Below are 25,887 nucleotides of genomic sequence, written 5' to 3'. Positions count from 1 at the left end.
GGAGGCCATTTTTGTAACTTTTCGACCACTTCCCTGCTTCTGGGGCTTTTTTTTTCTTTTTCTTGACCCAGAACCGCCTCGTCTTTTCAATTACGTCCGCAGCGGATGTGCCATTGTCGATCCGCCGCTGACAATGGCCGCGAAACCTGTGAAATTGGGTGCAAATGGAATGTGGTGAGTGCTGTTGCTGGCCTGCCTGCTGATCCACCGATCGCGCTGCAATTGACCATGTTCCCACGGTTCACTCATTCCGGCGAATCAGGGAGATCAACCGCCAAAAACAAAGATCAATATGATTGTATTTTTTTAAATTGCGAATGGATTGAAACAGCGTAGATTCAAACAACGTAGAGAGGACGGCTAAGGTTGCTTTTCTTGTCATTGTCGGACATGAAGTGTTGTCTGTTGCTACGGTGTCTCAGAGGAGATTGTGGCCTCTGCATGGGGATGTCTACCGCTGCACTGCCCTGTCGCCTCATGTAGAGATTTGTTGGAGATTTGTGACAATTGGCGATTTGGCAGCCGGTATTCAGTAGGAGTCGGCAATTTGAAAAACCGGTTATTGGCTGTGGTCGCTGAGTGGTTTTAGTGCCGCTGGACTGGCCGATTGAGCCGGTCACTATGGTTGGCGGAGGGTAGAATTGATGGTTTTTGATTGGTCAATTGGCTTGGATCTCTGACTGAGTTTTCGTCGTCTGTGTTTGCGCTGCTTGGCATTTCTGCTTCTCCTGCGTTTCTCCACGTTCTTGTCAGAATATGGCTGCGAAATGGCTTTCAGAGAGGATTGAAAATATGGTTGAGCATTAGAAAATAACGAAAGTCGCCGGAAAAGGGAAATGAGCCACCAGAAGGGGATTCTGTTATGAAAGAGGAGCTAAGCACCGTCAGAGGGTTTGGAGGGCTCTAGTGGTGACGTCAGTGGGTAGCTGCACTGTGACTAGAGAAAGCTCGCAACCTAAGAGAAGATGGATGGAGGAAAGTGTGCAAAAGCAACTTCGAATCGCTTCCCCAAGTGTTTCTTGACATTCAATTTGGATGGAATCTTGAGAGATTGTTGCCATTGGAAGCAGAGCGTGGAACTGACTGATGATATTCGAAAGTTGCCTAATGAGTACACCCATAAGATTAAGAATACAATAAGAACACAGAATCTCACAATCTTTGAAAAATTGAAGTGAAAGACGCTTGAGAAAAGTGTACCCGCTTTCACTGCTTTTGAACTACTTACGTCTAAGGCAAATCCGCTCTGCTTGTTGGCTAATTAGGCCCCATTAACTTAACTACCAATTAACTACCTGAATCTAACCAGAAGCATAATCGAACTGTAAACAGTTCTATTCATATATCTAGACGTCTCCAAATTTCAATGATCACAAAATTAGCCCAATTGCAAAATCCAGTGGCACCCCAGTACACGCATGGTGCACCGTTGTGACTGTCAAAAACTTTTCCAACGGCTTCATCAATGTTCGGAAGGCTTCTATGACAATTGAACATAGCAATGTCAATTCAGCTGTCAATGCAATTTGAATCAACTCAGCATTACTCTCGGTCAAGATTCCAGGCTCCTTCATTGCTGACATGCGGGTTGCACTAAAAATGAAAAATTTGCAATCGCAACGAGTAAACCACCAAGTACTCCTACAATGTTCTCTTCGAATGTGTATGTATTAAACAGTAATCTTGCGATTAGACAGACTCCAAGACAACGTCCTTGAAACCAGAAGAGACCTTCTTACCCTTGTCGTCGGTAGAACCCTCACCGTGCAAGGCCAACAAAGAGCCCAAGTCGAACTTTGGCTGCTTCAACAACTTGACCTTTCTGATGTGGATGTTTTGCAAAGGCAAGATGGACTGAGTAGACTTCTCGATCTCACGGCCAATCACCTCTGGGATCAACTTGGCGGTGAGCTGGGACAAGGTAACGTTGGCAACCTCTCTCTGCATGATCTCGATCATCTTCTTTCTCACCTCTCTCAACTTGGAGGACTGGGCGTAGGTGGTCTTTCTGACCTGGTTTGGCTGTCTCTTGGTGAAGGCAATGGCGAAGATTCTCAAGACGTGGTCGTCAGCAGTCTTGACAGTAACGTTAGCCTCGACCAAAGATTGCCACTTTCTGACCAAAGATCTCAACTTGTCGGAAGTGAAGTCCATGCCGTGGAAGTTGGTCAACAAGTTCTTACCCTGAACCTCGTCGACTCTCAACTTGATCTTTCTGTAGGCGTGGTCCTCGGAACCCTGCAAGTCAGCAAGGCAAACCTCGAAGACACGGCCCTTCAAGCCGTCGGCGGCGTTCTTCAAACCGGTGGACTTGTTGATCAAGGTCTTACCAACGTCTCTTCTCTCGAAGGTAGATGGGGCCTTGATGTCAAACCACTCCTTCTTGGCGAAGGGGTCGACGGCCTTCTTCTTCATGCCCTTCTTACCCTTAGACAATCTCTTGTTCTTACCAACAGCCATATTTGTGTAGTTAAAAAGATGGAGTTCTTTCTGGAAGAGACCTATACTATCTTTTTTCAGGAAATTTTTTTTACCGTGCGAAGCCTGAGCTGGGGTGCTGGTGTGCAGACAATGTGCTCAAGGCCCAAACCGCCGGCACCTGAGCGCTAAACACAGGTCATGTGCGAGGGCTTCAGCCCTAGGCACCGTGGTCCACCCACAAGCTTTTCAAGGAGCCTCACAGTAATAAACTGGTCATTAACAATATAATTGATGGCGAACCGGAGATCTTTCGTTTGAGAGCTTATTGAAAGTTTTCAGCGAAGTTAGTCGAGAGATGTCGTTTACTTTTCGCAACCGCTTCGCTTTAGCTAGACTGTCAGATTTTTTCTACCCCAGCTCTTAGTCGCTAAATAGCTTATAGTAAGATATGGCCCAAATGGGCTGAAGAATATCATAACACAACTTTACGTTCGAAGTAGTGCATTGACATGCTTTTCAAAGAAGAGAATGAGCCGTAGTCAGAACTTACAAGGACATTAATCGAGAAATGGAAGTCCGACTTTACCGTCGTCATAGTGAAATAAAGCCGACCTTATTTTGCATCTAAGCTTTTTGGCGTTCATTTACTAAGCGATAAATAGTACATGAGTTTTGGAAATCCAAAACGATTTGAACCTTTCACCGGAAGGATTCTTTCATTAGTCTCGCTTCGAATTGCGTCTAGTCTGTCAAAAACGTCACCTCAATGTTGTACCTTACTATGTCGAGATCTCACTCACTAAGCCCACTCAAACCTCAAGCTTCAGAAACAAACCAAAGGAGGAAGAGAAACGCAAAAACAACAATATTCAAAAAAAAAAAAAAAAAAAAAAAAAAAAAAAAATCACCAATCAATGACTTAGGGTATGGACAAACTCGTTCTCTCCAGGGTTCCTTTGCAGTCGTGTCACGTGTATATTTATGCGGGAGCTATGCACAAAACGTAAACACTGTAGTTTGAAACAGTACAGCACCATGGAATCTCTGGAGAGCCAAAGCAACCAGTATGTTCGAGAACTTTGTGATTTCATTCAATACTAACCATTAGGGTGGCACTCAAAATCGGTCTAATCGGTGATTCCCAGATCGGGAAAACCTCACTTATGGTCAAATACGTCGAGGGGAGCTTTGACGAGGACTACATTCAGACCTTAGGTGTCAATTTCATGGACAAAAAAATCCAAATACGAAACACGAATATCACGTTTCTGATATGGGATCTAGGCGGACAAAAAGAGTTCATTAATATGCTACCTTTGGTGTCTAACGACGCGGTGGCCATCTTGTTCATGTTCGATCTTACCCGAAAGTCCACACTCAACTCCATCAAGGAATGGTACAGGCAGGTCCGTGGGTTCAACAAAACCGCCATTCCGTTTTTAATTGGCACGAAGTACGACGAGTTTATCGATTTGCTGCCCCAAGATCAAACCGAAATCACTAACCAGGCAAAGAAGTTCGGTAAGGCCATGCGCCTGCCCGTGATTTTCTGCTCAACAAGTCATTCCATTAATATTCAAAAGATTTTCAAGATCATATTGTCAAAAGCATTCGATCTAAAGCTCAATATCGAGGAGATCGTCAACATCGGTGAGCCAATCTTGCTTTACAAGAAAGACGGCGCTAACTCGTGAGTGTCGTGATTTTCCAAAACCACGAATGTTGTCTGAAGCAATTGCTTAGGCCACTACTGCATCATCTTCTCGTTTGGCCGATCTGGCATTATCAATCGAACCTCCATCTTAAGGTTCTATTTGTAATCCAAATGGTCCGCGACGAGAAATCATCACTTTAATATCTAGTTTCCTGCTAGTTATCTCATGCTAATTAACGAAGATCACTCTGTAGAGCAGTGCTGTGTGGAGGGTTGGGGTTGGGGTACCCTTGTCGAGACATTTCGGCAGATCCCGATTCCAAAGACCAAAACGTAAGTCATCGAATGAGTAGGAGCCAGTAATTTAGTTCGATTGCCTTCAACATCTTTTAAACCTTCATAGTCTTCTCTCGATACATTTCTTATCGTTCTCGTACTGGTGTGCATAATGCACTAGAAGTACATCAACCTTCTCTTTTGAAAACAGCTCCATGGCAAAAAGACAAAAAGATTTGGGAGACTGGAAAATTGTTCTAGAGGAACCTGAGAAAGATTCCAGTAACAGTCCAGCTACTCCATCGCGAAGATCGCGTCGAAGGGCCGAATCTACTGAACCCAATGGTGTCAAGCTACAAAGGGAAGAAGACGATTTGGTGATCCAAGCAGGCGATTGCCTTTTGATATCGGATGTCAAGCCTTCCTATTACATAATTACTAGCATTCAGCTCGGCCTCAAGTCGTTCGTGGAACTATGGGGTGCTCGCTTCATCACAAAAGATCAAATAGATCAAGAGACGCTAGAGGATGTGGAAGTTGCAGAGAACGAGGTTTTCATTACTCCGGAGGTAAGCTCTTTGAAGGTGAATGACGTTGTTCAGAAGATACAGGTGCTTGACTCTACGGCATTTGCTGATATTGTCTTGGACGACTCCAGCATATCACTGACGTACCTATGCAGACGGGCTTGCAATGCTCAAGGAGACAGTGTTTCAAAAGAATTCAATTTCAGTGAGTTGAAAAGTCTCGTCGTTAAAGACCACGCAAGTGCCATTCGATATATCTCTGAAAACACACTGGTTATCATATCCCCAAAAAAGAAGAAGCTGAAAACCTCCTCACTCACAGAAAGACTTATGAACTCAGATTCTCCAAGGCGCCGGACGTACACCGAATCGCCATCTGAAGACTCTGATTCGGACGATTTTGTAAAACAGGAGAGCGAAGATGACGAGTCAGAAGATCTGGATCTGGAGCCTGAGGTAGCCGAGTCTTCAGAGACAAAACCCACGAAAAAGCGCAAAGCCTCGACCCCAAGAAAGAAACATCCGAGTCTCCAAGAAAGCGGGCCACGGCAGCTCGTGGAAACGAGAGATCCAACCTACAAAACGTTCTATCTCCTCTCAAGAAAGGTTTCAAGGTGAAGACTGGTACCTCTGTAGGAAGCTTGCCTTCTCTCAACAGAAAAGCCACCAAACAATCACACAATATCGTTGACACGTCGTCAGAGGCTTTCAAAGAGCTAAAAAAGAAGCTCCATACGTCAACCACCATAACTTCTTTACCACGAAGAGAGGACGAATGGGTAGCGGTATACACAAATCTTGAAGATGCAATACAGACTCAAACAGGAAGCTGTGTCTACGTGAGTGGAACACCGGGTGTTGGAAAGACTGCTACCATTAAGGAAGTTATCCGATCCCTTCAATCTTCGGTCGCTGATGGATTATTGAATGAATTCGACTTTTTGGACATCAACTGCCTTAAACTTCTATCACCCGAATCTGCTTACGAAAAGCTTTGGGAATTCGTGAGTGGCATTAAAGTTACGCCTGCCAATGCTGCGTTACTTTTGGATGATTATTTTGGTAAAGATGATACTGAAGAGCCACGGAGGCCGTTGGTCGTGCTTCTCGATGAACTCGACCAAATTGTGACGAAAACACAATCTGTGATGTATAATTTCTTTAATTGGCCTACTTATGCCAATTCTAAGCTCATCATAATCGCTGTTGCAAACACGATGGATCTTCCTGAAAGAGTGCTTACCAACAAGATTTCCTCCAGATTGGGCCTTAGAAGAATTCAGTTTGTGGGCTACACCTTCGATGATTTGGGTGAAATCATTGCCAACAGACTCACTATGCTTAGTGAGGAGCATAAAAGAAAGGTCCAAGTGAGCAAAGACGCCGTTGGTTTTGCATCCAGAAAAGTTGCAAGTGTCAGTGGTGATGCCCGTAGGGCATTGACGATCTGTCGAAGGGCTGTTGAGATCGCTGAGCAAGAATTCTTGGACACAGAAACGGATTTGGAAAAGCCTGAATCTGAGCAAACCTTCACCATTCAGATCGGCCACATTTCAAAAGCTATCAATGAGACTATCAACTCCCCAATTGCACAACTACTCAATCTGCTTTCATTTGAGTCAAAGCTCGTGCTTGTGGGCATACTTCTTAGGATGAGGAGATCGGGTCTAGCTGAGAACTCACTAGGTGATGTCATGGACGAAATGAAAAATTCTCTCGATCTTCTCACCTCAAAAGACAGCTCGCATCCTTTCAAAAAAATCGAAACGAACGATTCTTTTGCAGACTTTTGCTATGGAAATCCAAGAAATATTCGTATCTACGAGATGGCTCGCCTCGTGAATCAGATGGAGGAGCTCGGAATCATCGCACAGCAAAATCTCAGAAGCGAGCGCTATAGATTGATTCAGCTCAACATTTCAGAAGACGAGGTTTTGGCAGCCCTTAGGAGAGACCAGGCAATCGTGCCTATGCTTTAAGGTACCCTGATGGGACCCCGGTATTTGGTGTACGGGCGTATGCACTATCAAGACTTTGCGGCATCTCGATGATCATCACCAACTACAAACTTCATCATGAGCATGTACGCCATTGATCCCACGGATTTCGTCCGTGCTGAGGATGACAAAACTTCACTTAGATTCGATGACCCACAACAACAAGGTAAATTTGAATTAGGAGTTTGCATGGCCGTATACAAGTGGGAAGAGTTGAACACAGCTGTTGAAAATTCATGGGGAGGTCCCAATAGCGCGGAAAAGAGAGACTGGCTTTCTGGTGTTGTGATTGACCTTTTTGAAGAGAAGGCAGTCGATAACATTTTGATCGAGGAAACTTTGCTTTTCGCCATGGTTGATGAATTTGACACTGAGATCGACAACGACTCGGCCCTTGAAATTGCCGCTCTCATATTGAGACTTTATAAGGAGTGCTCAGCCAAAAAATACACCTCTGTGGATGAACTCTATGAAAAGTACCAGAAGAAGGCGAATACTTCATCAACCAAAAAGAATATTAAGGTAGACACAGATCCTAACAATCCAAGTTCGGACGAAGAAGACGTTGACGTCGAAGAGGATGTTCCACAGTTAGTCGAGAGGATAGAAGAGACCCACATTGAAGAGCCAAAAGGCCCAGTTGTTGACGACGATGGCTTTGAGCTTGTGCAGAAGAAGGGTCGTAGACGCTAATGCATACATTGGGTAATAAAATAGACACGGTTAGGTAAAATGTTTGTAAATTACATGCTAATTGAATTTCTCGGGGTGTTTGATCTCGTCCTGTTGAGGGTGTTGAGTGAATGCAACGAGCTCACTGAATTTCTAGTGTGGAGCTTGGGACGTTCGGAATCCTCTTGAGGGATAGACGAAATGCTCACAACGCTGCCTCTGCTGCTGTTTCTGAAATCCCCAAGTTTTTTCACGAGTGAGTTGGTAAGATCAGAGACGCTGTTGTTGCTGTTCGAGCCGTATTTGAGCCCAAAGGGGTTGTAAACTCTGTCGTTTTCGTCGTCGACTTTGAAAAGCCTAACATTCGTGTGAGCCCATGGGTTTATGCCACTCGTATTGCTTTCAACAAATCTCGTCAATTCCTCCTCCTGGGGATCGTCTTTTGCGTTGTTCCACGATAAGCCAGACCAGCTGGACGCAATCTTTCCAAGCAGCGCAATGGAAGATGAGATGTTCTTCATCAACGTGTTGTTTGTTCCCACGAATAACTTGATGTTGTCTGCCGCTTTGTAGTTGTTGCTATTGATTATCGACAAATACCATCCAAGTGCCTTGTGATTCCAACTGAAGGAAAGCTTGTCGATCGGCGTGTCGGGAAGAAAGTCGTGGTTGATATCCTTTCTATTCAGTTCAATGATGTCCTCGAAGTTGGAGTTCTCAATTTGTTTGACAATAAAGAAATTATCAAAATTGCACTCATCCCGCTTTGACCACACTTCCTTCAAAGCTGTTTTCAAGTTTGGAATAAGAATTGTGATGATGATTCTGAGAGCATCGTTCCCTCCCCATGATCGACTCAATGGTGCTTCAAGAGGGAGCTTGTCTTTAAATTTCTGCGACATTCCCGTGGGTGGGTTTGGCCTCAATGCAGCAGCGAGTGACTTTTCCTCCTCCATGAGAGCTGCAAGGGGGTCAATTTCATGGAGACTGCTCCGTGAATTATTCGTGGATTCAATAAAGCCATCGTCAATAGAAGTGGCATTTGAGGAGACAGTGTATGGCGAGCGAGGGTCCTGAGCCGGTGTAAAGTTGTTCGGGATTGGAGAAAAGGCTCCTGAGTTTGCAGCCCTTGCAGGCGTTGAAGGTGTATTGGGTCTTATAGTGGAACCGTTCGTGTTCACATCTGAGCTAACACTGGTTGCATCTTCTTCCTCTTCATTGACGTCCTCAAGAGGATCATGTTCTATTTTCTCGTTTTTCAAACCATAAATCACATTCCAGACGTGATCAAATGCTTTTTCATGTTTGAGAAAAGTGAAGAGTGTCATTCTGGAAGCCGATGGATTCTTGGTCGCAGACGCACATAATGCACGTACCAAGAGTGCCAACATGGAAGGATTGCTTGAATCTTCGAGTAAGAAGTTCCTATCTGAATACTTCAAGATAATCAGTGCAACAGCGGTGGATGCCTTGTAAGAAAGGCCGCCCATGGGGTTCACGTTCAGCATGGATTTAGATGATATGTCTGTAGCTTTGACTTCCTCATTGACTGTGGGAATCAAATTGTAAAGAATTTCTATTAGGGTAGGGCGCAAGAACGAATGAAGCTTGGATTCTTGAGTGTGATTGTTTGATGCAAGCTTGCCCAAAACTTGACAAATGTTTATGACAGCAAAATCTCTAGTAGTGCCAACTCCGTTTACCTTGACCTCCGGCGGAAATCCATCTATCGATGGTTCACTATTCACCAAGGTCCGCACTCGTTCCTCCAGGGAAGAGATGTAAAGCAAAAAGTGTGACATGATTTTGACCAAACTGAAATGCTGAGGCAAATCATAAAATGCAAAGATGTGATAAACAAGATATGGTGTTAATTTTGGGATGAACCTCGGGCCTAGACTATCAGCAAAGGTTTTATTGCACTGGAGTAGCTCCCAAAGTATTGTCGTGCTTTCGAGTGCCCATAAAGATGGTTGACCAAACTTAAAAAAGCGTCTTTTGGCTTCATCTTTTAAAGAGTAGATGGGAAATCTCAAGTAGTTTAGTAAATGTGTAGCAAGAAACTTGACCTCTGACTCCTTGGAAAGCTTTCCAAAAAATAACCGTATTGCGTTTGTCGGCTTTTTGGAAATCACCCCATAATCACGTAAATACTCATTATGAGTAGAAGATGGTAAGGGATACACCACGGCTTCAACAAGAAGCTGAAAAGCATAGTTGGTGCAAGCGTATCGCAGTTCGGTGAGCGTGATGTTCGATAAGCTTAAGCCATTGTCCTGGTTTGACACTCTAGCAGCCCGGCAAACGATGTTCACAAGGCTGCACAGGAAATGAACAAGATATACTTTGGGCAATGTTGAGACCAAGGTTGTCAAGAATCGAGAGCCTTGTGTCGTGACGTCTTTCAGCAGAAGGTAGTACAGCGAAGACGTCAAAACCAACAAAAGGCGTAGGATATCGATTCTGTTGACATCGAGTCGGGGATCTGGCTGTTTATAAGGCGCCAGGTAACCTATTCCGGGCTCCCAAAAGCCCAGATCATCCTCTATCGTGAAGTCCTTGACGAATAATAGCTTCACAAGCGATTGTACCAAATCCACTGCAAGAACAGCTGCACCGTCCGGTGAAGGTACTGAATTCCGCCGGAGTAACAATGTGAGTGGAACCAGATTCTCACAGAACTTATCAGGATGGAAGTCTTGGTTCCAGAACAACTCTAGCTCTATGTTCGATGAGTAATTGGGAAGCTCATATAAGAATGGAAGAAGCTTCGTCAAAAGGCGAATGCAATTGACAAGCCGCTGGCCCGGGTCCTCCCGTAACTTCACTATATTCCCAGCAAGGAGTCTGATGAATACCAAGAAGTTTGGAAGATTCTGGTCTCTCACATTGTGGATATCAGATGCCGTAAGCAAGTCAAAGGTATGGCTTGCCTCAGTAGGTGTGTCGATGAGGACATTCCAAAAACGGGCATCGTCATGAGGCACAATTCTGCCCTGTCCCAATTTGAAGAAATGGGATTTGTACTGGAACTTCTCCTCTGCCAGTTTCATGAGACCCAGATGATGACGAGGAATCGGAGTGCGCTGGATCTATAAGGCCTCTGGACTGTATGGAACCGGATGAACAGGGTCCTGTTTCTGGAAGATATAAATAATTTTACTTGGATAGTCGAAATGCCACTCGTGATCTCGGAATAGGTGCTTTATTCATCCGACTTTGTATCACAATGTTTGCCGTTTTCTGATTCGTGATCTCTTCGATAAGAACGGTACTCAAAAGACGACGTGAGACAGGATGCCATGATAACCATAAGGTTGTGTAACTCTGTCTTGGACAGACACACCATCTTCGTCTAAAAATAAAACAAGCTGCTTTGTGTCTACTCAATGTCATTGTTGCGCTACGCCTTGGTGATGCCATGGTAGATATGGCTGCGAAATCGGCTTAGTCGATTGTCTATATTTTCCTTCCTAAACACAAAACATCAAGTCTCCCAATGCAAATGGCCCACGAGACTATCTAACCAATCCTACGGTTCTTCGAATAGGTAGTGCGCTCGTAGTCCCTGTGTCTTCTTACAGCTCCAACCGGTTGAAGCTCGATGGCAATGTTCATTCCAGCATCGCCCTCACAAAGGTGCTCATCGAAGCCGAGATCATCCGCATCCCCGCCGTGCCCAAGCCGAAAGTTCTCGCTCACGGTTCGGATCTCGGTCTCTCCAGACCCCGCTACGTCCTCGCCTTCGGTGGATTGATAAAAATGGAACCAGCGAGTATACATGGCATGAATTCGTTGTAGCGAGCTGTCGTGGGGAATCATGGCTCGGAGGTCCGGTTCAATGTCCTCCATCCCGACCTCCTCCTCTTGAGCTCGACGGATTCGTACTGTAATGGGTAAACCTTCCGAAGACCGCATGAGCTCACTCGGTCTGAGATGGAGGTCAAGAGTCCCGTCTTCGTTCAATGTCGGCAGGCCAAACTCGAACGGAATTTCCATTCCTAGACGAAGTGCAGGTGCCCAAACAATGAAATTGGTGTCCAACACGTAAAGCGATACGGTATGATGCAGAATCTTTTCAATCTGGGGATGAAGCGAAACACCAGGGGCATTTTCAAAGGCTATACGGAAGCAGCATCCGCCGGCGTGAAGAACAAATTTATCACCACTGAACGATGCGAAGCCTGCGGGATACTCTTTATGAAGAGTATCCACGGTGATCAAATTCTCACGGCTCGGGCACGTGAAGATACCCCGAGGCACTCTGGCACTCATATACGTCCGCTTATGGGAATGATTGGTCTCGATACGGTTTCCCTTTGGGCTTTTTTCAGATTTTTTTAGACCCTCGTTGTATGGCTGTCGCGGAATCAGCGTCCTCCATGCAAATCGCGCCTTATCTAATTGCAACCACGCGGATCAGCAGATCAATAAATAGTACATGGGCATCTCAACCTGAAAGCTTTCTCATGAGACGCTGAAACACTGGGGATGATGAGCTCGAGCTTTCGATATTCTTCTTGATCTTTGCCTGCCTTTCCTCCTCTATCTGTTTCATCTCCTCTCTCGTTGGAGGCAACTTCTCATTCACCAAGTCGGCCTTTCTAGCCTTTTCAAAGTCTGAAATTGTCTTTTCCAAGCCCTCACGTCCATGCAGCAACGAACCCTTTGGAAGTGTGCCCTCGTTCAAGCTCTTCAAGTGGGCAACATTTTCGGCCTCCTCTCGCAAAACCTGGTACATTCTGGCAACACGGCCAATTGCAAGCACCTTATTACGCAAAGCTTGTCTCTTTTCCTCCAATGAGTCGTTTCTGGCCACAGTCGCAGTCTCGGGTAGCTGTGGTCCAGTAGCTTTGATAGGGGACTCTTGGGCCAATTCGTCCATTGGGGTTGTCTCTTCAAGCTCCTCCTCCGTGCAGATGTTCAAGATAGAAACCAACATGTCGGTGATCTTCTCACCTACAAACGGGAGGGACCACGTAAAAACGTCCATGAAGTGAGGTAACCAGTATGGGTGAGGCAGGGAGTTGAATTGACGGATGTTCATCACATTGTTCTCGTATTTTAGCACTGCTGCCTTGTTGTTGTAATTGTCCAAGTAGTTAGGGGCACTGAACATCGTTAAAAGCGACGGAAAGCCCATCGTCTTGGTTCTCTTGTACATTCTGTAACCGGCATCCTGAGCCTCGTGGGCACGGATGATGGAGAGAAGCCCTGTGCGTTCCAAGAACTGGCAACTGGCTTTGTACGTGAAGGCGTAGGAGCACCCACGAACAGTGTTTCTCATGAAAGTCAGATCGATGTTGTCCTCGTCGTAATCCTCGATTGGATCAGCCCAAAGCAAGTCACACATAAGACCTCTGGTGGGGGGTTCTCTGAATCTGTCCAAACGGGCCAAGTCGTCCAACAGCTTAAGCTCAGGAGAAATACCACCGTGCACACAGAAGAACTGTTTGTTCATGATAGCGGCGAGGGGCAAGGCATTGAAGGAAGCCAAGCACTCCTCATAGATCTGCTCCGAGTACTTGTGCAAGCATTCAGACTTGAACGTGAAATAGTCCGTCAAGTGCTTGCACTCGTGGTTACCACGAAGCATCCACATGGTGTCAGGATACGTCAACTTGAGCGCATACAAGTAAAGCAAGCATTCGATGGAAAAGGAGCCTCTGTCCACATAGTCACCCAAGAACAAGTACCTTGTGGTCTTTGGGTCACCGCCGACTTCAAAGAGCTTCATGAGATCGTAGTACTGGCCGTGAATATCACCACACACGGTGACAGGCGCCGCCACGTTCAACATGTTGGGTTCGCTGCTCAAAAGATCAGTAGCAGCATGAAGAATCTTCAACGCCTGGTGATGCTGGAGTCTGCCCTCGTTGAAGAAGTGATCTTTCAAAAATGCACAGTTGGGTAAGCCGTTGGGCAAAAACACGTCCTCATCCGAAGGCTTGAACGTTGCCGGAGCTGGCACCAGCTTGACCACCCTCTCCGTGGTGCGTAGCTCTTCACCATCGTCAGTCACGTACAAGGAAAGATCGCCCCTCTGAGGCTCGGGCTTCTTCGATTTGTCCAACGCCGAAAGCGCATTGCTGATCTGCTTGCGGTTGTCGACGGGCCTGGACATTTTTCGATGATTTCACGGTTTTGGTGGTCTCAAGCCTGTAGTAAACCTGGTTGTCGGTGTCTTTTACCTCGCGTTCCTGTATTGCGCCTACCGCTGACCACCCCCAAGCCAATTGGCGATGTGCTTTTGCAAAGTGAATAGGGGATTGTTTTGCCGATTTGACTACTGTCGGTTTACAATTGTGGGTGATTTTTGAATTTTTTAAAAATGTGTGTTTCTCTTCGTAAAGCGATCTAGGCCTCTGCGGATGGGTGCAAATTGAGGCTGAGGCAGGGCCTAGGCAATCGGAGCTGACTCTCCGAAAAAGCGACGAATAAGGAAGTTCAAATATTGGGAAATTGAGGGGAGGAGAGAACTAGATCTTGTAAGTTTTACGTTTTGAGGATTTGCCTGATTTTTCACTCTAGTTTATGGCATGCGCCTTATCAGTCAGACCGTTGACGCCATGTCGACGTGCCTACAACACCGGGAATGCAGATCTAGGCATTTAGGTGAATTAGTCTGTCTTTTTTTAGGAACACAATGAGAGGGACCATAGAGTCGGTCACTTTCCACTCGGTCAATTCATGCTACCCTAAGCGAAGATCATCGATAGAGTCTAGTGCATTTAGCAACCGTTTTGAATAGATGATAGCAAGTCAACCTCACACCGAACCTACAAAGTACAACTTCAGATATGAATGCAAATCACAGAAACCTGCAATTTTCTCCTTTCAACACCATCCAGGGGTAACCTTAATCTAGTTTTATGTAATGCGCTCTGTTTGTGACACTTTCTCGGCTTCACCGGCAGCTATGCGATAAGAGGCCCTACGACGGCAGTGACAATTAAATATATCATTGGCTATACAGCATTTTTACAAGCGGACCTCAGGAGCAGAGGAGACGTATTTGACTGTAGCCAGTCCACCAAGTCCGTTGAACGACGTTGTGGCTGCCAGTGTGTAAGCACCCAAGTTGGGGAAATACAACCAATCACCAACATTAATGTTCGTTGCAAACTCGCTTCTGGTGGAAATGCAGTCCAACCCGTCACATGTAGGGCCCCAGATCAGGAAAGCGAAACGGCGGACCGTGCCCTGGATGTCCTTGTCCTCGTCATCCACCGTTTCACCATCATAATAGATCTTACCATCGTGTCTCAAGACGTGAGCCACTGGGTGCTGATGGTCAAACAAAATACAGTTCATGTTGCCGTAAACGCCATCGTTGACGTAGATCATGGCCTCCATGTCGTACTGCTCCTTGCCCAAGTCCCTACGTGCAATGACGTGGGTCGCCAATGTGAAAGCATTGGCAACCATAAACCGACCAGGTTCCGCAATGAACAGAATTCCGTGTTGGTCGGCGTAGGTCTGTGGGAAATACTTGCCCAAAGAGTAACGAACCATGGCAGACGACTCGCCGAAAGTCTCCCTCTCGAAACCGCCTCCAATGTCCAATACACTCATAGGCATACCCATTTCTTCAGCTTTGTCAAAAACTGTGCGAGAGTCTTTGACTGCTTTGTAAATTGAATCGAAGTCCTTAGCACCAGATCCAACGTGGAAAGCCACACCCCTGACTTTCAAATCCAATTCCTGGCACAATGGCAACAACTCGTTCAACGCAGAGCTGACAGAGCATCCAAACTTGGTGGACAATCTGCATTGAGCAGACTCATCGTCAGTTGCGATTCTGATCAAAATACCACATTCAGGGTGGTGCTTCTTCAACTTGTACAACTCCTGGGAATTGTCCACAGTGGTCAAGTTGACATCGCATTCTCTGGCGTGACGGATGAACGAGTTTGTCTTGCATGGATTAGCATAGACAATTCTCGAGGCGTCGAAACCCAAGCCCAAAATGGTATCGATCTCCTTTTTCGAAGCACAGTCAAAGTTGGCACCCAAAGTACCAAGCAACCTGATCACAGCAGGATCGGTGTTGCATTTGACTGCGTAGTGTGGTAACACTTGTGGCATTTGCTGCTTCCACATCTTGAACGAGCGGTAAACCTCGCCAAGGTCGGCAACAAAGAAGGAATCTTCCTCTCCAGCATCACAAAGTTCGTGATCGATTCCCTCAATCTGCTCAACAAGTGCCTCGCCCACCAACTTTTTCGATAAAGCTGTGGCACCGGGAGAGACCTCGTGGTCTTCACCAGGTTCGAAGCCTGCTATCGGCTTGATCTTGTCATCAATAATCTCGTGAGTATTGACAACGCTATTGTTCAAAAACGTTGCTTCATCATGGATGACATCAATAGCAGGGGCCATAACTGTCTTAACAAGCAGTTTCTTCGACAGATCCAATCTATCTCTTCTTTTAGTGCTGATACGCTTACGTAGACTTAAAGCAGTATCAGGGACGTTCTCCTTAGAGGGCACCAAGGACGATATTCACAAAAATTCTTCTGGACAATAGGCTCACTGAACTAGTGAGACAAACAATGTATGGAACTTCAAGCGGCAGCTCTCGTACGTGGAAGAAGTCTTCTATGGGAAGAAAAGATGGTATCTGAAAAATTGGAAAGACGCAAATCGCAAGTATTCGAGCTATAAAATTATATGCAGTTCTGCAGGGGATGTCTTGCTTTTCTTTGCCATAAATGATTGCGAGTCAAGAAAAAGAAAACGGCTGCAAAATATGCAATAATGGCATGCTATTACTCACAATTCAATAAGTGGCTCTGGCTCAGATTTGGGCCTTCTGCCCTCAGCTTGAGGATGCGCTAACGTAGGCATAGTATTTTGTTCATCCTTTTGCTCAATCTCGTCTATCGTGGGATATCTCTCAGACGCATGCTCGTGTGCCGCTGTCGGTTGAGGTTCGATTCCTCCGTATTCACCTCCAGCCACTGGCGGATATCTACTTGCCACACTAGCAGAACTTTCGTTATCTGATTCGCCGAATGATGGCTCAGTGGGGTAAAATCCAGTGTCTTGTCTTCCGCTTATGCCATTGGGCTCTGATGGATGGGAAGGACCCTGATCGCCAAAATCAGGCTGTTGTGGATATGACGGGAAGGACTGATCGAATGATGTACCGTTAGCAGGAGTATGAGACTCATCTTGTGATGGCGGACTTTGCATACTGGATGCATCGTATGGATAGGGTGCATTCGTAGTGTAAGAGCTGTTGGGGTGTGGATAACCCGTGCCCTGCCTCTTCACAGGTCCAGTGTGATGAGACTCTACCTGCTCTGGCGCAGTAGGCTGTTGCTGCAACTCTTGTTGTTGTCTTCCCTGACCAGTGTATTGTGGATAAGCCAGTCCGATTGTCTGGCCAGTAACTTGACCAGTCATCTGAGGAGGAGCACCATACATTTGGGCCTGTGAGTAATGGGGCGATGACAATGAATGTCTGTTGTACGCCTGATTGAGTTTGGCTTCCAAGAATTGATCATAGAGACGAGTAATTGTACTAAGCTTGTTATTCATCTCCAAGAACTGGTCATTCTTCTCAATTGCAACACGAAGCGAGCGATTTAGCTTTGGCTTCAACCTTATCACCTTCTCATGCAATTCACTGAGGTTCAGATCGTGCAAGACATTGGCTTGTTTTGACCTATCAGTCTGAAGTCCAGCTATCAACTGCAAGTAGAGGTTAATCAGCTCCTCGTCCTCTTCGGTCAAATCCTCCACCTTCGTTTTCTGAGGCGTCAATCTCCCTTGATTTGTGGCCTGCTGTTGAATTGGGTGTTGTGGAGTTGGATTGCTTGGAGCATTCTGGTAAAAGCTTGGGTCGGATGGCCCGTAGGATGGTGTCTGGGAAGGCTGTGATGGTTGGGAATAGGCATTAAGATCGAACGGAAGAGACGTCTGGTAAAATTCCAGTTCTGGCTCTGCGGCTGGCTGTGAGGGTTGGTACTGAACTTGTGATGGTGGGGGCTGCCGTAAGCTCTGCTCTTGTTTGTACTCCTGTAAGGAGGCCTGGATAGCAGCCTTCATGTCCTCGTCCATATCCTCATCATTAACCTCGGCCGCTTCATTTTGTGTCTCCGCTGCTGGTGGGGCAGTAGGAGGAGGAGCATAGTTTGTTGCAGCGGGTCCCTGACTCTCCTGCAAGCTCAACTCAATGGCCTTTCTGAGCTGCTCATCTTCTTCGGACTCTTGAGGGGCGTTTTTGGGGCAGGAGCCAGTCTCTCTTTAGGAGGTGCCTTGCCAGTCTTGGACTTATGAATCTGGTAACAATCGTCACAAACTCTCACCGGTTGCAAGATACCCAATGCCGGAAGGGGAATATTATTACTGGAATGCGTCTGGCAAAACACTCCTCCGCATGCTCGACAGTGATGTTTTCTCGTCATGACGCTGAATGGGTTGTAGCAAATCATGCACTCGTTGCCGTCAATCCAGTCAGGTGGGGCTCTTGAATCGGCAAATGTGGATGCCAGTTGCAAAAGCAGGCTGTCAACCTCGGGAAAATCGTAGCCCTGCAGCATCAACAGCTCGTACACTCTGTCCAAGTACCTGGTGTGGGTTGCATCCTTGAGGCATAAGTTCCACTCTTTTATGAATTTCAAAATTGTGGTACCAATCTTATACTTTGCTTCGGACGAGTAGACCTTGTAGTCCTTCACATCGTAGTGAACTTTGAAGATGTAGTCCACTAAGTAGTCCACGAACTCCTTCTGGTTAATCTCGGACAAGAAGTGGGCGCCACAATTTTTGACACAAAGGTCGATCACCTTCAATGTAGAAAGCAATAGATTGGGATTTTGATGCACTTTTGTGAGTCGCTTCTTCAACGACCTCATGGCATTTTTAGGTGGCACCTTCTTGCTTCGGATCATATCTGTGATTTCTAAGCCAACTGCAATATCCATCTCGCCATTGGGGATGGTCTCGGAGGAGGCCTCCTCAATTTTAGCATCTAGTTCTGCAACGGGGTCGGCGCCACTGAACCACGACATGATGAAGGTATTGTGGCAAATGTGGTTCTAATTCTTATCGCTCCAGGTGACTAGAGGCTGAGAAGACACGGAAAGCCGCCTTGTACGCAGGTCGATAAAGAATCCCAAGAACTCCTGACAATAAATGTGTATCTGGGTTATTTTATTTTTCGAATTTCTTTTCTGATACGTACTGTAATGCAATCTTTTGAATTTGCAGTAGAATTAGTTGTTCTCAGGATTAGTGTAGAGGGATGTCATGGGTATGAGGGTCACTAATTGGGCTGCGCCAGCACACAGATACGTTGTAATGTCGAACAGATATATTATTTATGAAAATATTCTTTGTAAGACTGGTCCCCTCACTTTTGGTTTTCTTGTAAATGTGGCAAATGCAATGAAAAGTTGAGATTGGTTAGGGTAAGACAAGTCTGTCTGAGACATTGCCCTAAATGTAAGGCAATATCGCTTAAGTTGAAACAGGGAATTTGCTTTCGGGTATGAGAGCTCAAGGGAGCAGCTGCCATGATACTTGCCAGCCATCAAAGACATATCTTAAGAGGGCAAATTGTGGGACTAATACTCCGACCCTCGGAACATCACAAAAAACAATGCCGTTTTACTGCACTACAAAGTAATGATGATTTCAGAATTTGACTGTAAACGCGAATGACGATGTTGTGGTGAACCAGATATGATACAAATGGAGAGAGAGTGATGGGGAGCTAGGCAATAAGCAAACTAGCGGAGCAACATGGCGGCAGAGCCAGCACCCAACACAACGACGCCGACCCAGTAGAACTTTTCAAAGAAGGGGCTGGTTTCACGTACAGCGTTGGTTCTGTACTGGTTTTCAAGCGATCTTCTGACACGCTTACGCGCGGAGGCCTTGGTGGGCTCAGAGTTGTCAGTAGGGTTCAAAGCACCGGTGGGCAACATCATAGGTGGCTTGTAGGCCAAGTACAAGGGCTGCATAGGAGATCCATCGAACTGGTAGATTTGCAACATGTATCTGCCGTGGTAGTCAGAAATGGAGACCTGGAACTTCTCGAACATTGTCTTCTGCTCGTATCTGACGTACTTTGCCTCGTCGGACTTGTAGCCGCAAGGGTCACTCAAGAGCTGTCTACCGTCAACAGCGATAGGCGTGAGAATCACGGAACCGTTACTCAAAATCTCGTACGAACCGTGCTGGAACGTCATACTGGCAATAGCGCAAGAGTGGTTTCTGGGGTTCGATGTGATTCTGTAGAGGGCCTCCTCGTAGTGGCCGTCCTTGGTGAAGGAGTAGGAGATGCCTGGCAAAGCAGGCTCAATCAAAAGCTCATCCACAGGGTCGTAGTAACCAGGACCTGTGAAGACCGTGTTGGACTTAGACACCCAAGTACCCTCCAACTCCTCCATGTTGGGTTCGGCAAAGGCCAGTTGTAGGAGGAGAAGCAGAGTCACGAGAAACGCTAGCATGGTTGTGTAGTTGTGGTTGCTGTGAAAGACTGTGTTGTAGTAGGTAAAAAATAGCAACGGCTTAAGAAAAAAGGGTAGGCCTTTGAGTCGCGAAATGCAGGCTGTGTAGTATGGTGCCCAGGCAGTGCTGTGCCTGTCCAAGAAAAGTGCAAGAGAAGGTGAAAAGTGGTTATATTGACTGGTGATTTTTGTTGCTTTGGTGCAATAAAAGGGTTTGTTTTCTTGCTCAGGGAGAAGATGTGATTGTAGAGACATGTAACGCGAGGATCAGAAGGTGGCTCAGCTCGCCCGAAATAGAAAAATGCCACCAGACCAAAAATGCGCCGAAAATTGAGAACTAAGTTTATGGTTGAAATGAGAGACTCCGGTTTATTAAATAAGAATAGAAACTATTTCTTTATAAGTGGATCCTGATTTTTTGGAGGTATCAAGGTGAAGTTATGGGTGCGAACCTTCGATGATCCAGGAACGTAAGGCACGCGCAGTTATGAACAAAGCAGACAAAATGGATGAAACAGGATGCAAAAAATGAAAGTTGAAAAAAAAAAAAAAAAAAAGATTCAAAGGTAGAAAATCACTCAGAGCAACGAAAGAAAGAGAATAAGGCCTGGCCAGAAAAGTGTATTTAGGCTATGTTTTCAGCATAAAGTTACCCATCTACTGACACATTGTCCTCAGGTGTTTACCTGTGGCTGATTTAGTGCCGTCAAACCACATAGCCAGCACCTTGGCAGACTAACAGACCCTGCGTTTGACCGGGATCGGACTTAATTAAACCGCTATCTATTTCGTCAAATTCACTGCGTCAGACCACTTTGACGAAGCTGCACCGCAGCGCCGAATCTCGTCAACATGCATCATGTTCATTTGTAGCCACTAGTCAGCCGCTTTACAGCATGATTTCTCAAACGTTCCCGCCTCAAGCGAAATCTTCGGCTACACGAAAGGTTTGGTTGCAAATTCTATAATTATACTATGCGAGAATTAAATGCTATCACGTATTAAATGCGTTCACAAAAAGGGGAGTCACGAATTGAATGCTGTGTGGGCTAACTTGCTCTTTTTTTGACGGGCTTTTCGTCGTCTATGCTTATTGGTGTGCAAACGCCGTATCTCGTGGAGTCGTAGAAGATATCAGAGGCCTTCGACGAGGTGCTCGACGCAATGCTACCCAGGCTATTATTATTGCGGTAAAGGAGCTCCTGGAGCCTCGGTTGTGGGTATTCGTTCATTTTTGTGCTCTTGATAGGCGGGTAGTGGTGGCTGTTCATGTGCGCCGAATCAGTCACCAGCAGTTTAGAGCCTTTGATGGGATTTTTGGAAATGTAGGGGACGCCCATGATTGGAGATGGGTAGTCGTGTAGCACCTTGGTAGGTGTGGCATAAGTGTAGTTGGACAGAGACATGTCGGGAAGCGACGGCGTGGCGATGCTTGTTGGGGTGGTGGCTTCTTCAAAGGCAAGTCTCGAACCGTTGAGGTGAGAGAACAAGCGGCGGGGGCCCTCGACATCGAAGCAACGAAGAAGATACGCTGGAGCGTTCATCACCGCCTGTGTGAGAAGCTGCTCGACATGTCTGTTCCTCTGGGTGCAAGAGATTTCGGGAGCATTCTCAAACATTGTGCTGTTGAGAGTGAAACCGTCCGAAGGTCGAAGGGAGAAGGCGTGGTTGAGCAAGTCCACCGTTGCCTTGGCCATTTCCAATGGGGTGTACTTGATGAGGTCGTACAGAAAGCACGAAGCGTAGGCCACAAACGTCTTGAGTGTAGTGGCCTCTTCCGTAGCAGCAGGCTCGTAGTCCGTGCACGATCTGAGGTCCTCCAGGGAAATTAAAAAGTCGTCGATGGAAGCGTCAGTCATGTTCCAGTCGAGGGTAGTCATGATGTGCAACTCCATCTGCTTGAACATATTGGCATCGTAGTTGCAGCGAGCTCCACAGAGTTTGACGAGCTCGGAGATCTTGGGCATTCTGTAGCGCTCAGTTGGACCAGCAAAGCGAGCCCCCAGGCCAAAGCCCAAGTTCAGGATGGTTTTGATCAGCGAGCACTTTGAGCTCTGGAGATTGGCAAAGTGGTTGTTGCCGCCGTGGACTTTGGCAGCGATCCACAAGCACGTGGTGATGACTAGCTGGGCCTGGTCAAGAAGCACGATGCGTTTGGAACAGTAGCGGTCAAAGAGACGAACGGCTTTGCAGAACACAAATGGCACGATCTTGAGGCGCACAGCCATGCGGAGAATGAAGTCGATGAGCTTGTTTCTCACGACGGCGGTGATGTACGGCTGGTTTTCGTAAAGCTTAAAGTTAGGCTGTGTTCTGTGAAGCGAGGCTAGGAGCACCAGGGCCACCTCGTCGTGGTACTCGGCTAGGGAGTCATTGTGGACCAGGACTTCTGTGGAGTAGAGCCGGTGCAGATACTTGTACTGATTGATGATGGTACCCTCCTGGGCAAAGGAACCGTGGAGCTTCATCCATGCAGTGGGGTTAGTAGAAAAGTGAAAAGAGATGCGGGAGGAGGGTATTTAAGGCCTTTGGCACGAGACGGGTGAGCTGCAACTTAGATGGACTTGCATAACAGGAAAATGGGGACTGGCCCTGCGGCGCCGAGCACTTAGTCCCGCACATACATACACACGGTTCCAAGAGACAGTATGTGGTGACGAGGCTGGAACGTTAGGGACGTCTCGAGAGCGAGAATGGGTATTGTGAATAGGGAATGCTGCGGGCCTGCTGCGGCCATGCTGCGGGACCCTCCCTGTGTGCACTACTGCTTCCTTTAGAGAAAGGGGAAACCTTAGGGTAACTCTCTCGTCCGCGCATTGAGAGCATGGTCGATATGCACGTCGACGCATGGGTACTTATCCAAGTTTTTCTTACATTGGTCGCTCATTTCCAACCTGCCTCAGCCCTTTTGTGCTGGTTCGTTTGCGGATCGGTTTAAACGCTGTTTCCAATTGGATCAGTCATCCATTGCCCTCTGAAGCCAGTGACCGCCTCTACTGCACATTCACGCATGAAGCCGGCCATCTCCAGCGGCATGTACACGACGAGAATGGGCTCTTACCTAGTTGACGAGCCGCCGAAACCGTCGTCAAGTGGCAGCGAGACCAAGCCGCAAAGCATGAAAAAATAATAAAATCGAGTAAAAAAAAAAAACGTTGTACACAGAATTCTCGCCGTTGGCAATCGCCCGGAATGCCCCATTCTACCCGCTCCATCGCTCTGCAAAACATAGGGTCCTCTTTCATAACCGTCTGACACACAAAGGCGGCTGGGCACAGCTCAGGACCACTAGTCCAGCGCCAAGGCTCCCCCTGGCAGACCCGAGGCGAAATAGGAGTCCTCGCATGGGCGGCTCTTTTTACGTTTTACAGCTGTCTGGGGCTTTTTGGTCATTTCCGCGGGCCTCCCATATCTTTGCCAGTTTTGGTGTGTTTACCAGGCGCAATGCGACTAAGCCTGTGAACGGTACGTGCTTTAGAGGAATCAGGACTAAGTTTTTCAGAGGGGGTGGTTGAAATCTTGCAGCAGAGGTGCAGAGGGGAACGAGGTATTGCAGAGTGGAAACGGTTTTTTTATTTGTTTGATTATTTTCCATTCGGATTGTTTCCTCCACTCCATCGTCACCGTGCTACTCGGAGAAGAGCATGGAAAGTCCCCTCGGCAAGTTCCAGTGCCCGTTGCTTCTAGATAACGGATGCTCGGAAATTGGCCCATCAGACTTCGGCAAATGCACCCAAAAGAGAATTTGCAAAACGGTGTACGCGAGTGTTGCGTGATGTAGACAATTAAGCTTTCATCGTCGTTGGATCTGCCGAGGCAACGGATCCAAGCGTAGAGAAAGAAAAAGGGTTTTTAAACGGGCCGTTTATTTGCAAAATATTCAATCAAGTTAGGGTCCTTCCGAAAGCGGGTGGTATCGACCGCTTGACGATCGCAGAAATTAGCCCAAGCCTTGTTTTGAGTACGCCTGTTTTTTGAAATCTACCATTGTTACTTTGATCTCCTTTGTTTTTATCTATAAACCTTGACGACGCCTTTCTACACAAGGTGATTCGACAGCATAGCCGGCACCAGTGCCGTTGCCTCGATGTTGAGCACCCCGTCCTCGGCAACACCTTCTTCAATACACTCGGTGATAATTGCGTCCCAATCGCTGGCAACGACAAAGTACGTCTGCGAAAGCGACACGAAAAAGAGCGCTATGATCATGCCCATCCACAAGCCTATCAACGCAAGCTCGAGATAAAAGGCAAAGAAGATCGCCGTTGGCAACGCTATGACGTAGTACGACACAAGATTCAAGTACCCAGCTATTTTCTGGCGGCCTTGGCCTCGTAAAATGCCCCAGTTGTACATGCGAGGAAGTCGTTGATCTGGTACACCGCCCCGACAATCAACACCTTTGATGCAATATCAAGCACAATGGGGTCGTCCGTGAAGAGCGAGGCAAAGAAATCTCGGAAACTAAATAGAACAGCGGCGTTCACCACACCAAAACACATGGCTGTATACATGGATGCCCTTGTTGCAACCAATGCAGCCTTCTTTGAGGCCGCGCCAATATACCATGCGATTCGGGTCGACGCCGTGATGGACAATGCAAATGGGATTTGATACAATAGCACACACGTCGTGGAGACAATAGACTGCGCCGCCAACACCTCTGTGCCAAATGTTGAGGCAATGAACGTGATTATTTCAAACGCGAGCCACTCGGCTTCCACCATCAACACCCCCGGCACGGACAAGTTGATCATACGCTGCCAATTGGAAAAATACGTCTTGTGCAAAAGCCGTTGCCTCGGTAAGCACTCGTAGCCATCAATGTACTTTGTGTAGCACCAGAGTGCACCACACATCACCCAATTGGTGATTACAACAGATAAAGGCGCTCCTTTAAAGCCGAGCCCCACATGCTTGTTCCAGACGAGGAAGTAGTTCAAAAACGCGTTCATGGGAGCGCAGAATAAGAGAACGTAGGTGGAGGCGTGGAAAATGCCCTGCGATTGCAAAAAGTGCTTGAGGTTCTCGAACACGATGAAACCCGGTAAACCCAATGATAAGATCTGGAGGTAGCGGCTGGCTAGAGTAACCAATTGGCGTTTCTCCTCTCCCACCAAGAAAAGCAAGATCGGCTCGGAGAAGAACATCCAGAGCACCAACATCGGCACATAACACAACATGAGCAAATAGGTGCATCTCACAAAGTGCAACCCCACGGTGTTGAAGTCTCTCCTACCGTGTGCTTGAGCACACAATGTGTCTAGACACGTGGAAACACCTTGGATGATAGCGTATCCACTGATATTGGCAGTCATGGACGAGAGAGACACAGCAGCCAATTCTGTCGGACCCAATCGGCCTACCGAGAACACCGAGGCCACCGTCAAGGAGTACTGCAACAAGAAGGTGATGATTAGCGGCACCGAGTACTTCAAAAGTGTTCTCGTCTCCGTCCACATACTGGTCCGGGGTTCCCCCAATATCGTGGACAGATGCACCAGCAAAAGGTCATTCAACGGTTCATGATGAGAAACATAGGCATGGGAATCCAAGCTTTGTCTTGACCGTTTCGGCGTGAGCTGGAACACAGAGGGAATCTTGGTTGTGCCAACCAGAGCGATGGAGGCACGTCTCTGCTGAACATAGGCCACGATCTCGTCGTCTGCTAGCTCTGGGCTATCCAAAAGAGCTTGACGTTCATCCATGGCGAAAGAAACCGGGGCACGTGGGGGTATTTATATTTTTCGGTGACCGTGAGGGGGATGAGGCAGGTTTCTTAGAATTTCTGAATCGCATTGAAGTCCATCTGACGTCTTTTGCGCACGACGGCATAAACAGAGATAAGAGATAGGGAATCTTCGCCTTGAAAGGTG

At 46.9% G+C, this 25,887-nt stretch overlaps 12 protein-coding genes across 12 annotated transcripts; 3 read left to right on the top strand and 9 right to left on the bottom strand. All coding sequences in view use genetic code 12, as the record gives it.

The window, feature by feature from the left end:
- Window positions 1-1,689: 1,689 nt before the first annotated feature.
- Window positions 1,690-2,460, bottom strand: RPS1 (40S ribosomal protein eS1; the record flags this gene model as incomplete). The annotated part of the gene is made up of 1 exon (XM_025482146.1): window positions 1,690-2,460. The coding sequence occupies one exon, from the start codon at window positions 2,458-2,460 to the stop codon at window positions 1,690-1,692; it is 771 nt and encodes a 256-aa protein (XP_025336764.1).
- Window positions 2,461-3,584: 1,124 nt separating this feature from the next.
- On the top strand, window positions 3,585-4,115 carry TEM1 (Ras family GTPase; the record flags this gene model as incomplete). The annotated part of the gene is made up of 1 exon (XM_025482145.1): window positions 3,585-4,115. One exon carries the CDS (start codon window positions 3,585-3,587, stop codon window positions 4,113-4,115), a length of 531 nt encoding a protein of 176 aa, XP_025336763.1.
- A 451-nt stretch (window positions 4,116-4,566) lies between these two features.
- On the top strand, window positions 4,567-6,857 carry ORC1 (origin recognition complex subunit 1; the record flags this gene model as incomplete). Its single annotated transcript, XM_025482144.1, has 2 exons — window positions 4,567-5,334; window positions 5,391-6,857. 2 exons carry the CDS (start codon window positions 4,567-4,569, stop codon window positions 6,855-6,857), a joined length of 2,235 nt encoding a protein of 744 aa, XP_025336762.1.
- Window positions 6,858-6,953: 96 nt separating this feature from the next.
- On the top strand, window positions 6,954-7,568 carry TSR2 (Tsr2p; the record flags this gene model as incomplete). Its single annotated transcript, XM_025482143.1, has 1 exon — window positions 6,954-7,568. The coding sequence occupies one exon, from the start codon at window positions 6,954-6,956 to the stop codon at window positions 7,566-7,568; it is 615 nt and encodes a 204-aa protein (XP_025336761.1).
- Window positions 7,569-7,625: 57 nt separating this feature from the next.
- On the bottom strand, window positions 7,626-10,600 carry CXQ87_003675 (uncharacterized protein; the record flags this gene model as incomplete). The annotated part of the gene is made up of 2 exons (XM_025482142.1): window positions 7,626-7,658; window positions 7,694-10,600. 2 exons carry the CDS (start codon window positions 10,598-10,600, stop codon window positions 7,626-7,628), a joined length of 2,940 nt encoding a protein of 979 aa, XP_025336760.1.
- Window positions 10,601-11,069: 469 nt separating this feature from the next.
- On the bottom strand, window positions 11,070-11,822 carry CXQ87_003674 (uncharacterized protein; the record flags this gene model as incomplete). Its single annotated transcript, XM_025482141.1, has 1 exon — window positions 11,070-11,822. One exon carries the CDS (start codon window positions 11,820-11,822, stop codon window positions 11,070-11,072), a length of 753 nt encoding a protein of 250 aa, XP_025336759.1.
- A 175-nt stretch (window positions 11,823-11,997) lies between these two features.
- Window positions 11,998-13,671, bottom strand: CMP1 (calcineurin catalytic subunit A; the record flags this gene model as incomplete). Its single annotated transcript, XM_025482140.1, has 1 exon — window positions 11,998-13,671. One exon carries the CDS (start codon window positions 13,669-13,671, stop codon window positions 11,998-12,000), a length of 1,674 nt encoding a protein of 557 aa, XP_025336758.1.
- Window positions 13,672-14,528: 857 nt separating this feature from the next.
- On the bottom strand, window positions 14,529-15,929 carry SPE1 (ornithine decarboxylase; the record flags this gene model as incomplete). The annotated part of the gene is made up of 1 exon (XM_025482139.1): window positions 14,529-15,929. The coding sequence occupies one exon, from the start codon at window positions 15,927-15,929 to the stop codon at window positions 14,529-14,531; it is 1,401 nt and encodes a 466-aa protein (XP_025336757.1).
- A 393-nt stretch (window positions 15,930-16,322) lies between these two features.
- VPS27 (ESCRT-0 subunit protein) lies at window positions 16,323-18,568 on the bottom strand (the record flags this gene model as incomplete). The annotated part of the gene is made up of 2 exons (XM_025482138.1): window positions 16,323-17,799; window positions 17,829-18,568. The coding sequence occupies 2 exons, from the start codon at window positions 18,566-18,568 to the stop codon at window positions 16,323-16,325; spliced, it is 2,217 nt and encodes a 738-aa protein (XP_025336756.1).
- A 720-nt stretch (window positions 18,569-19,288) lies between these two features.
- Window positions 19,289-20,011, bottom strand: ROT1 (Rot1p; the record flags this gene model as incomplete). Its single annotated transcript, XM_025482137.1, has 1 exon — window positions 19,289-20,011. One exon carries the CDS (start codon window positions 20,009-20,011, stop codon window positions 19,289-19,291), a length of 723 nt encoding a protein of 240 aa, XP_025336755.1.
- Window positions 20,012-21,060: 1,049 nt separating this feature from the next.
- On the bottom strand, window positions 21,061-22,479 carry HGC1 (cyclin; the record flags this gene model as incomplete). The annotated part of the gene is made up of 1 exon (XM_025482136.1): window positions 21,061-22,479. One exon carries the CDS (start codon window positions 22,477-22,479, stop codon window positions 21,061-21,063), a length of 1,419 nt encoding a protein of 472 aa, XP_025336754.1.
- A 1,570-nt stretch (window positions 22,480-24,049) lies between these two features.
- CXQ87_003668 (uncharacterized protein) lies at window positions 24,050-25,719 on the bottom strand (the record flags this gene model as incomplete). The annotated part of the gene is made up of 2 exons (XM_025482135.1): window positions 24,050-24,321; window positions 24,366-25,719. 2 exons carry the CDS (start codon window positions 25,717-25,719, stop codon window positions 24,050-24,052), a joined length of 1,626 nt encoding a protein of 541 aa, XP_025336753.1.
- Between the last annotated feature and the right edge of the window lie 168 nt (window positions 25,720-25,887).

This window comes from Candidozyma duobushaemuli (genome assembly GCF_002926085.2).
Source record: "Candidozyma duobushaemuli strain B09383 chromosome Unknown D_B09383, whole genome shotgun sequence".
NCBI lineage: Eukaryota > Fungi > Ascomycota > Pichiomycetes > Serinales > Metschnikowiaceae > Candidozyma > Candidozyma duobushaemuli.
The sequence above is the reverse complement of the archived record's forward strand: the minus strand, read 5'-3'. Positions and strand labels throughout refer to the sequence as shown.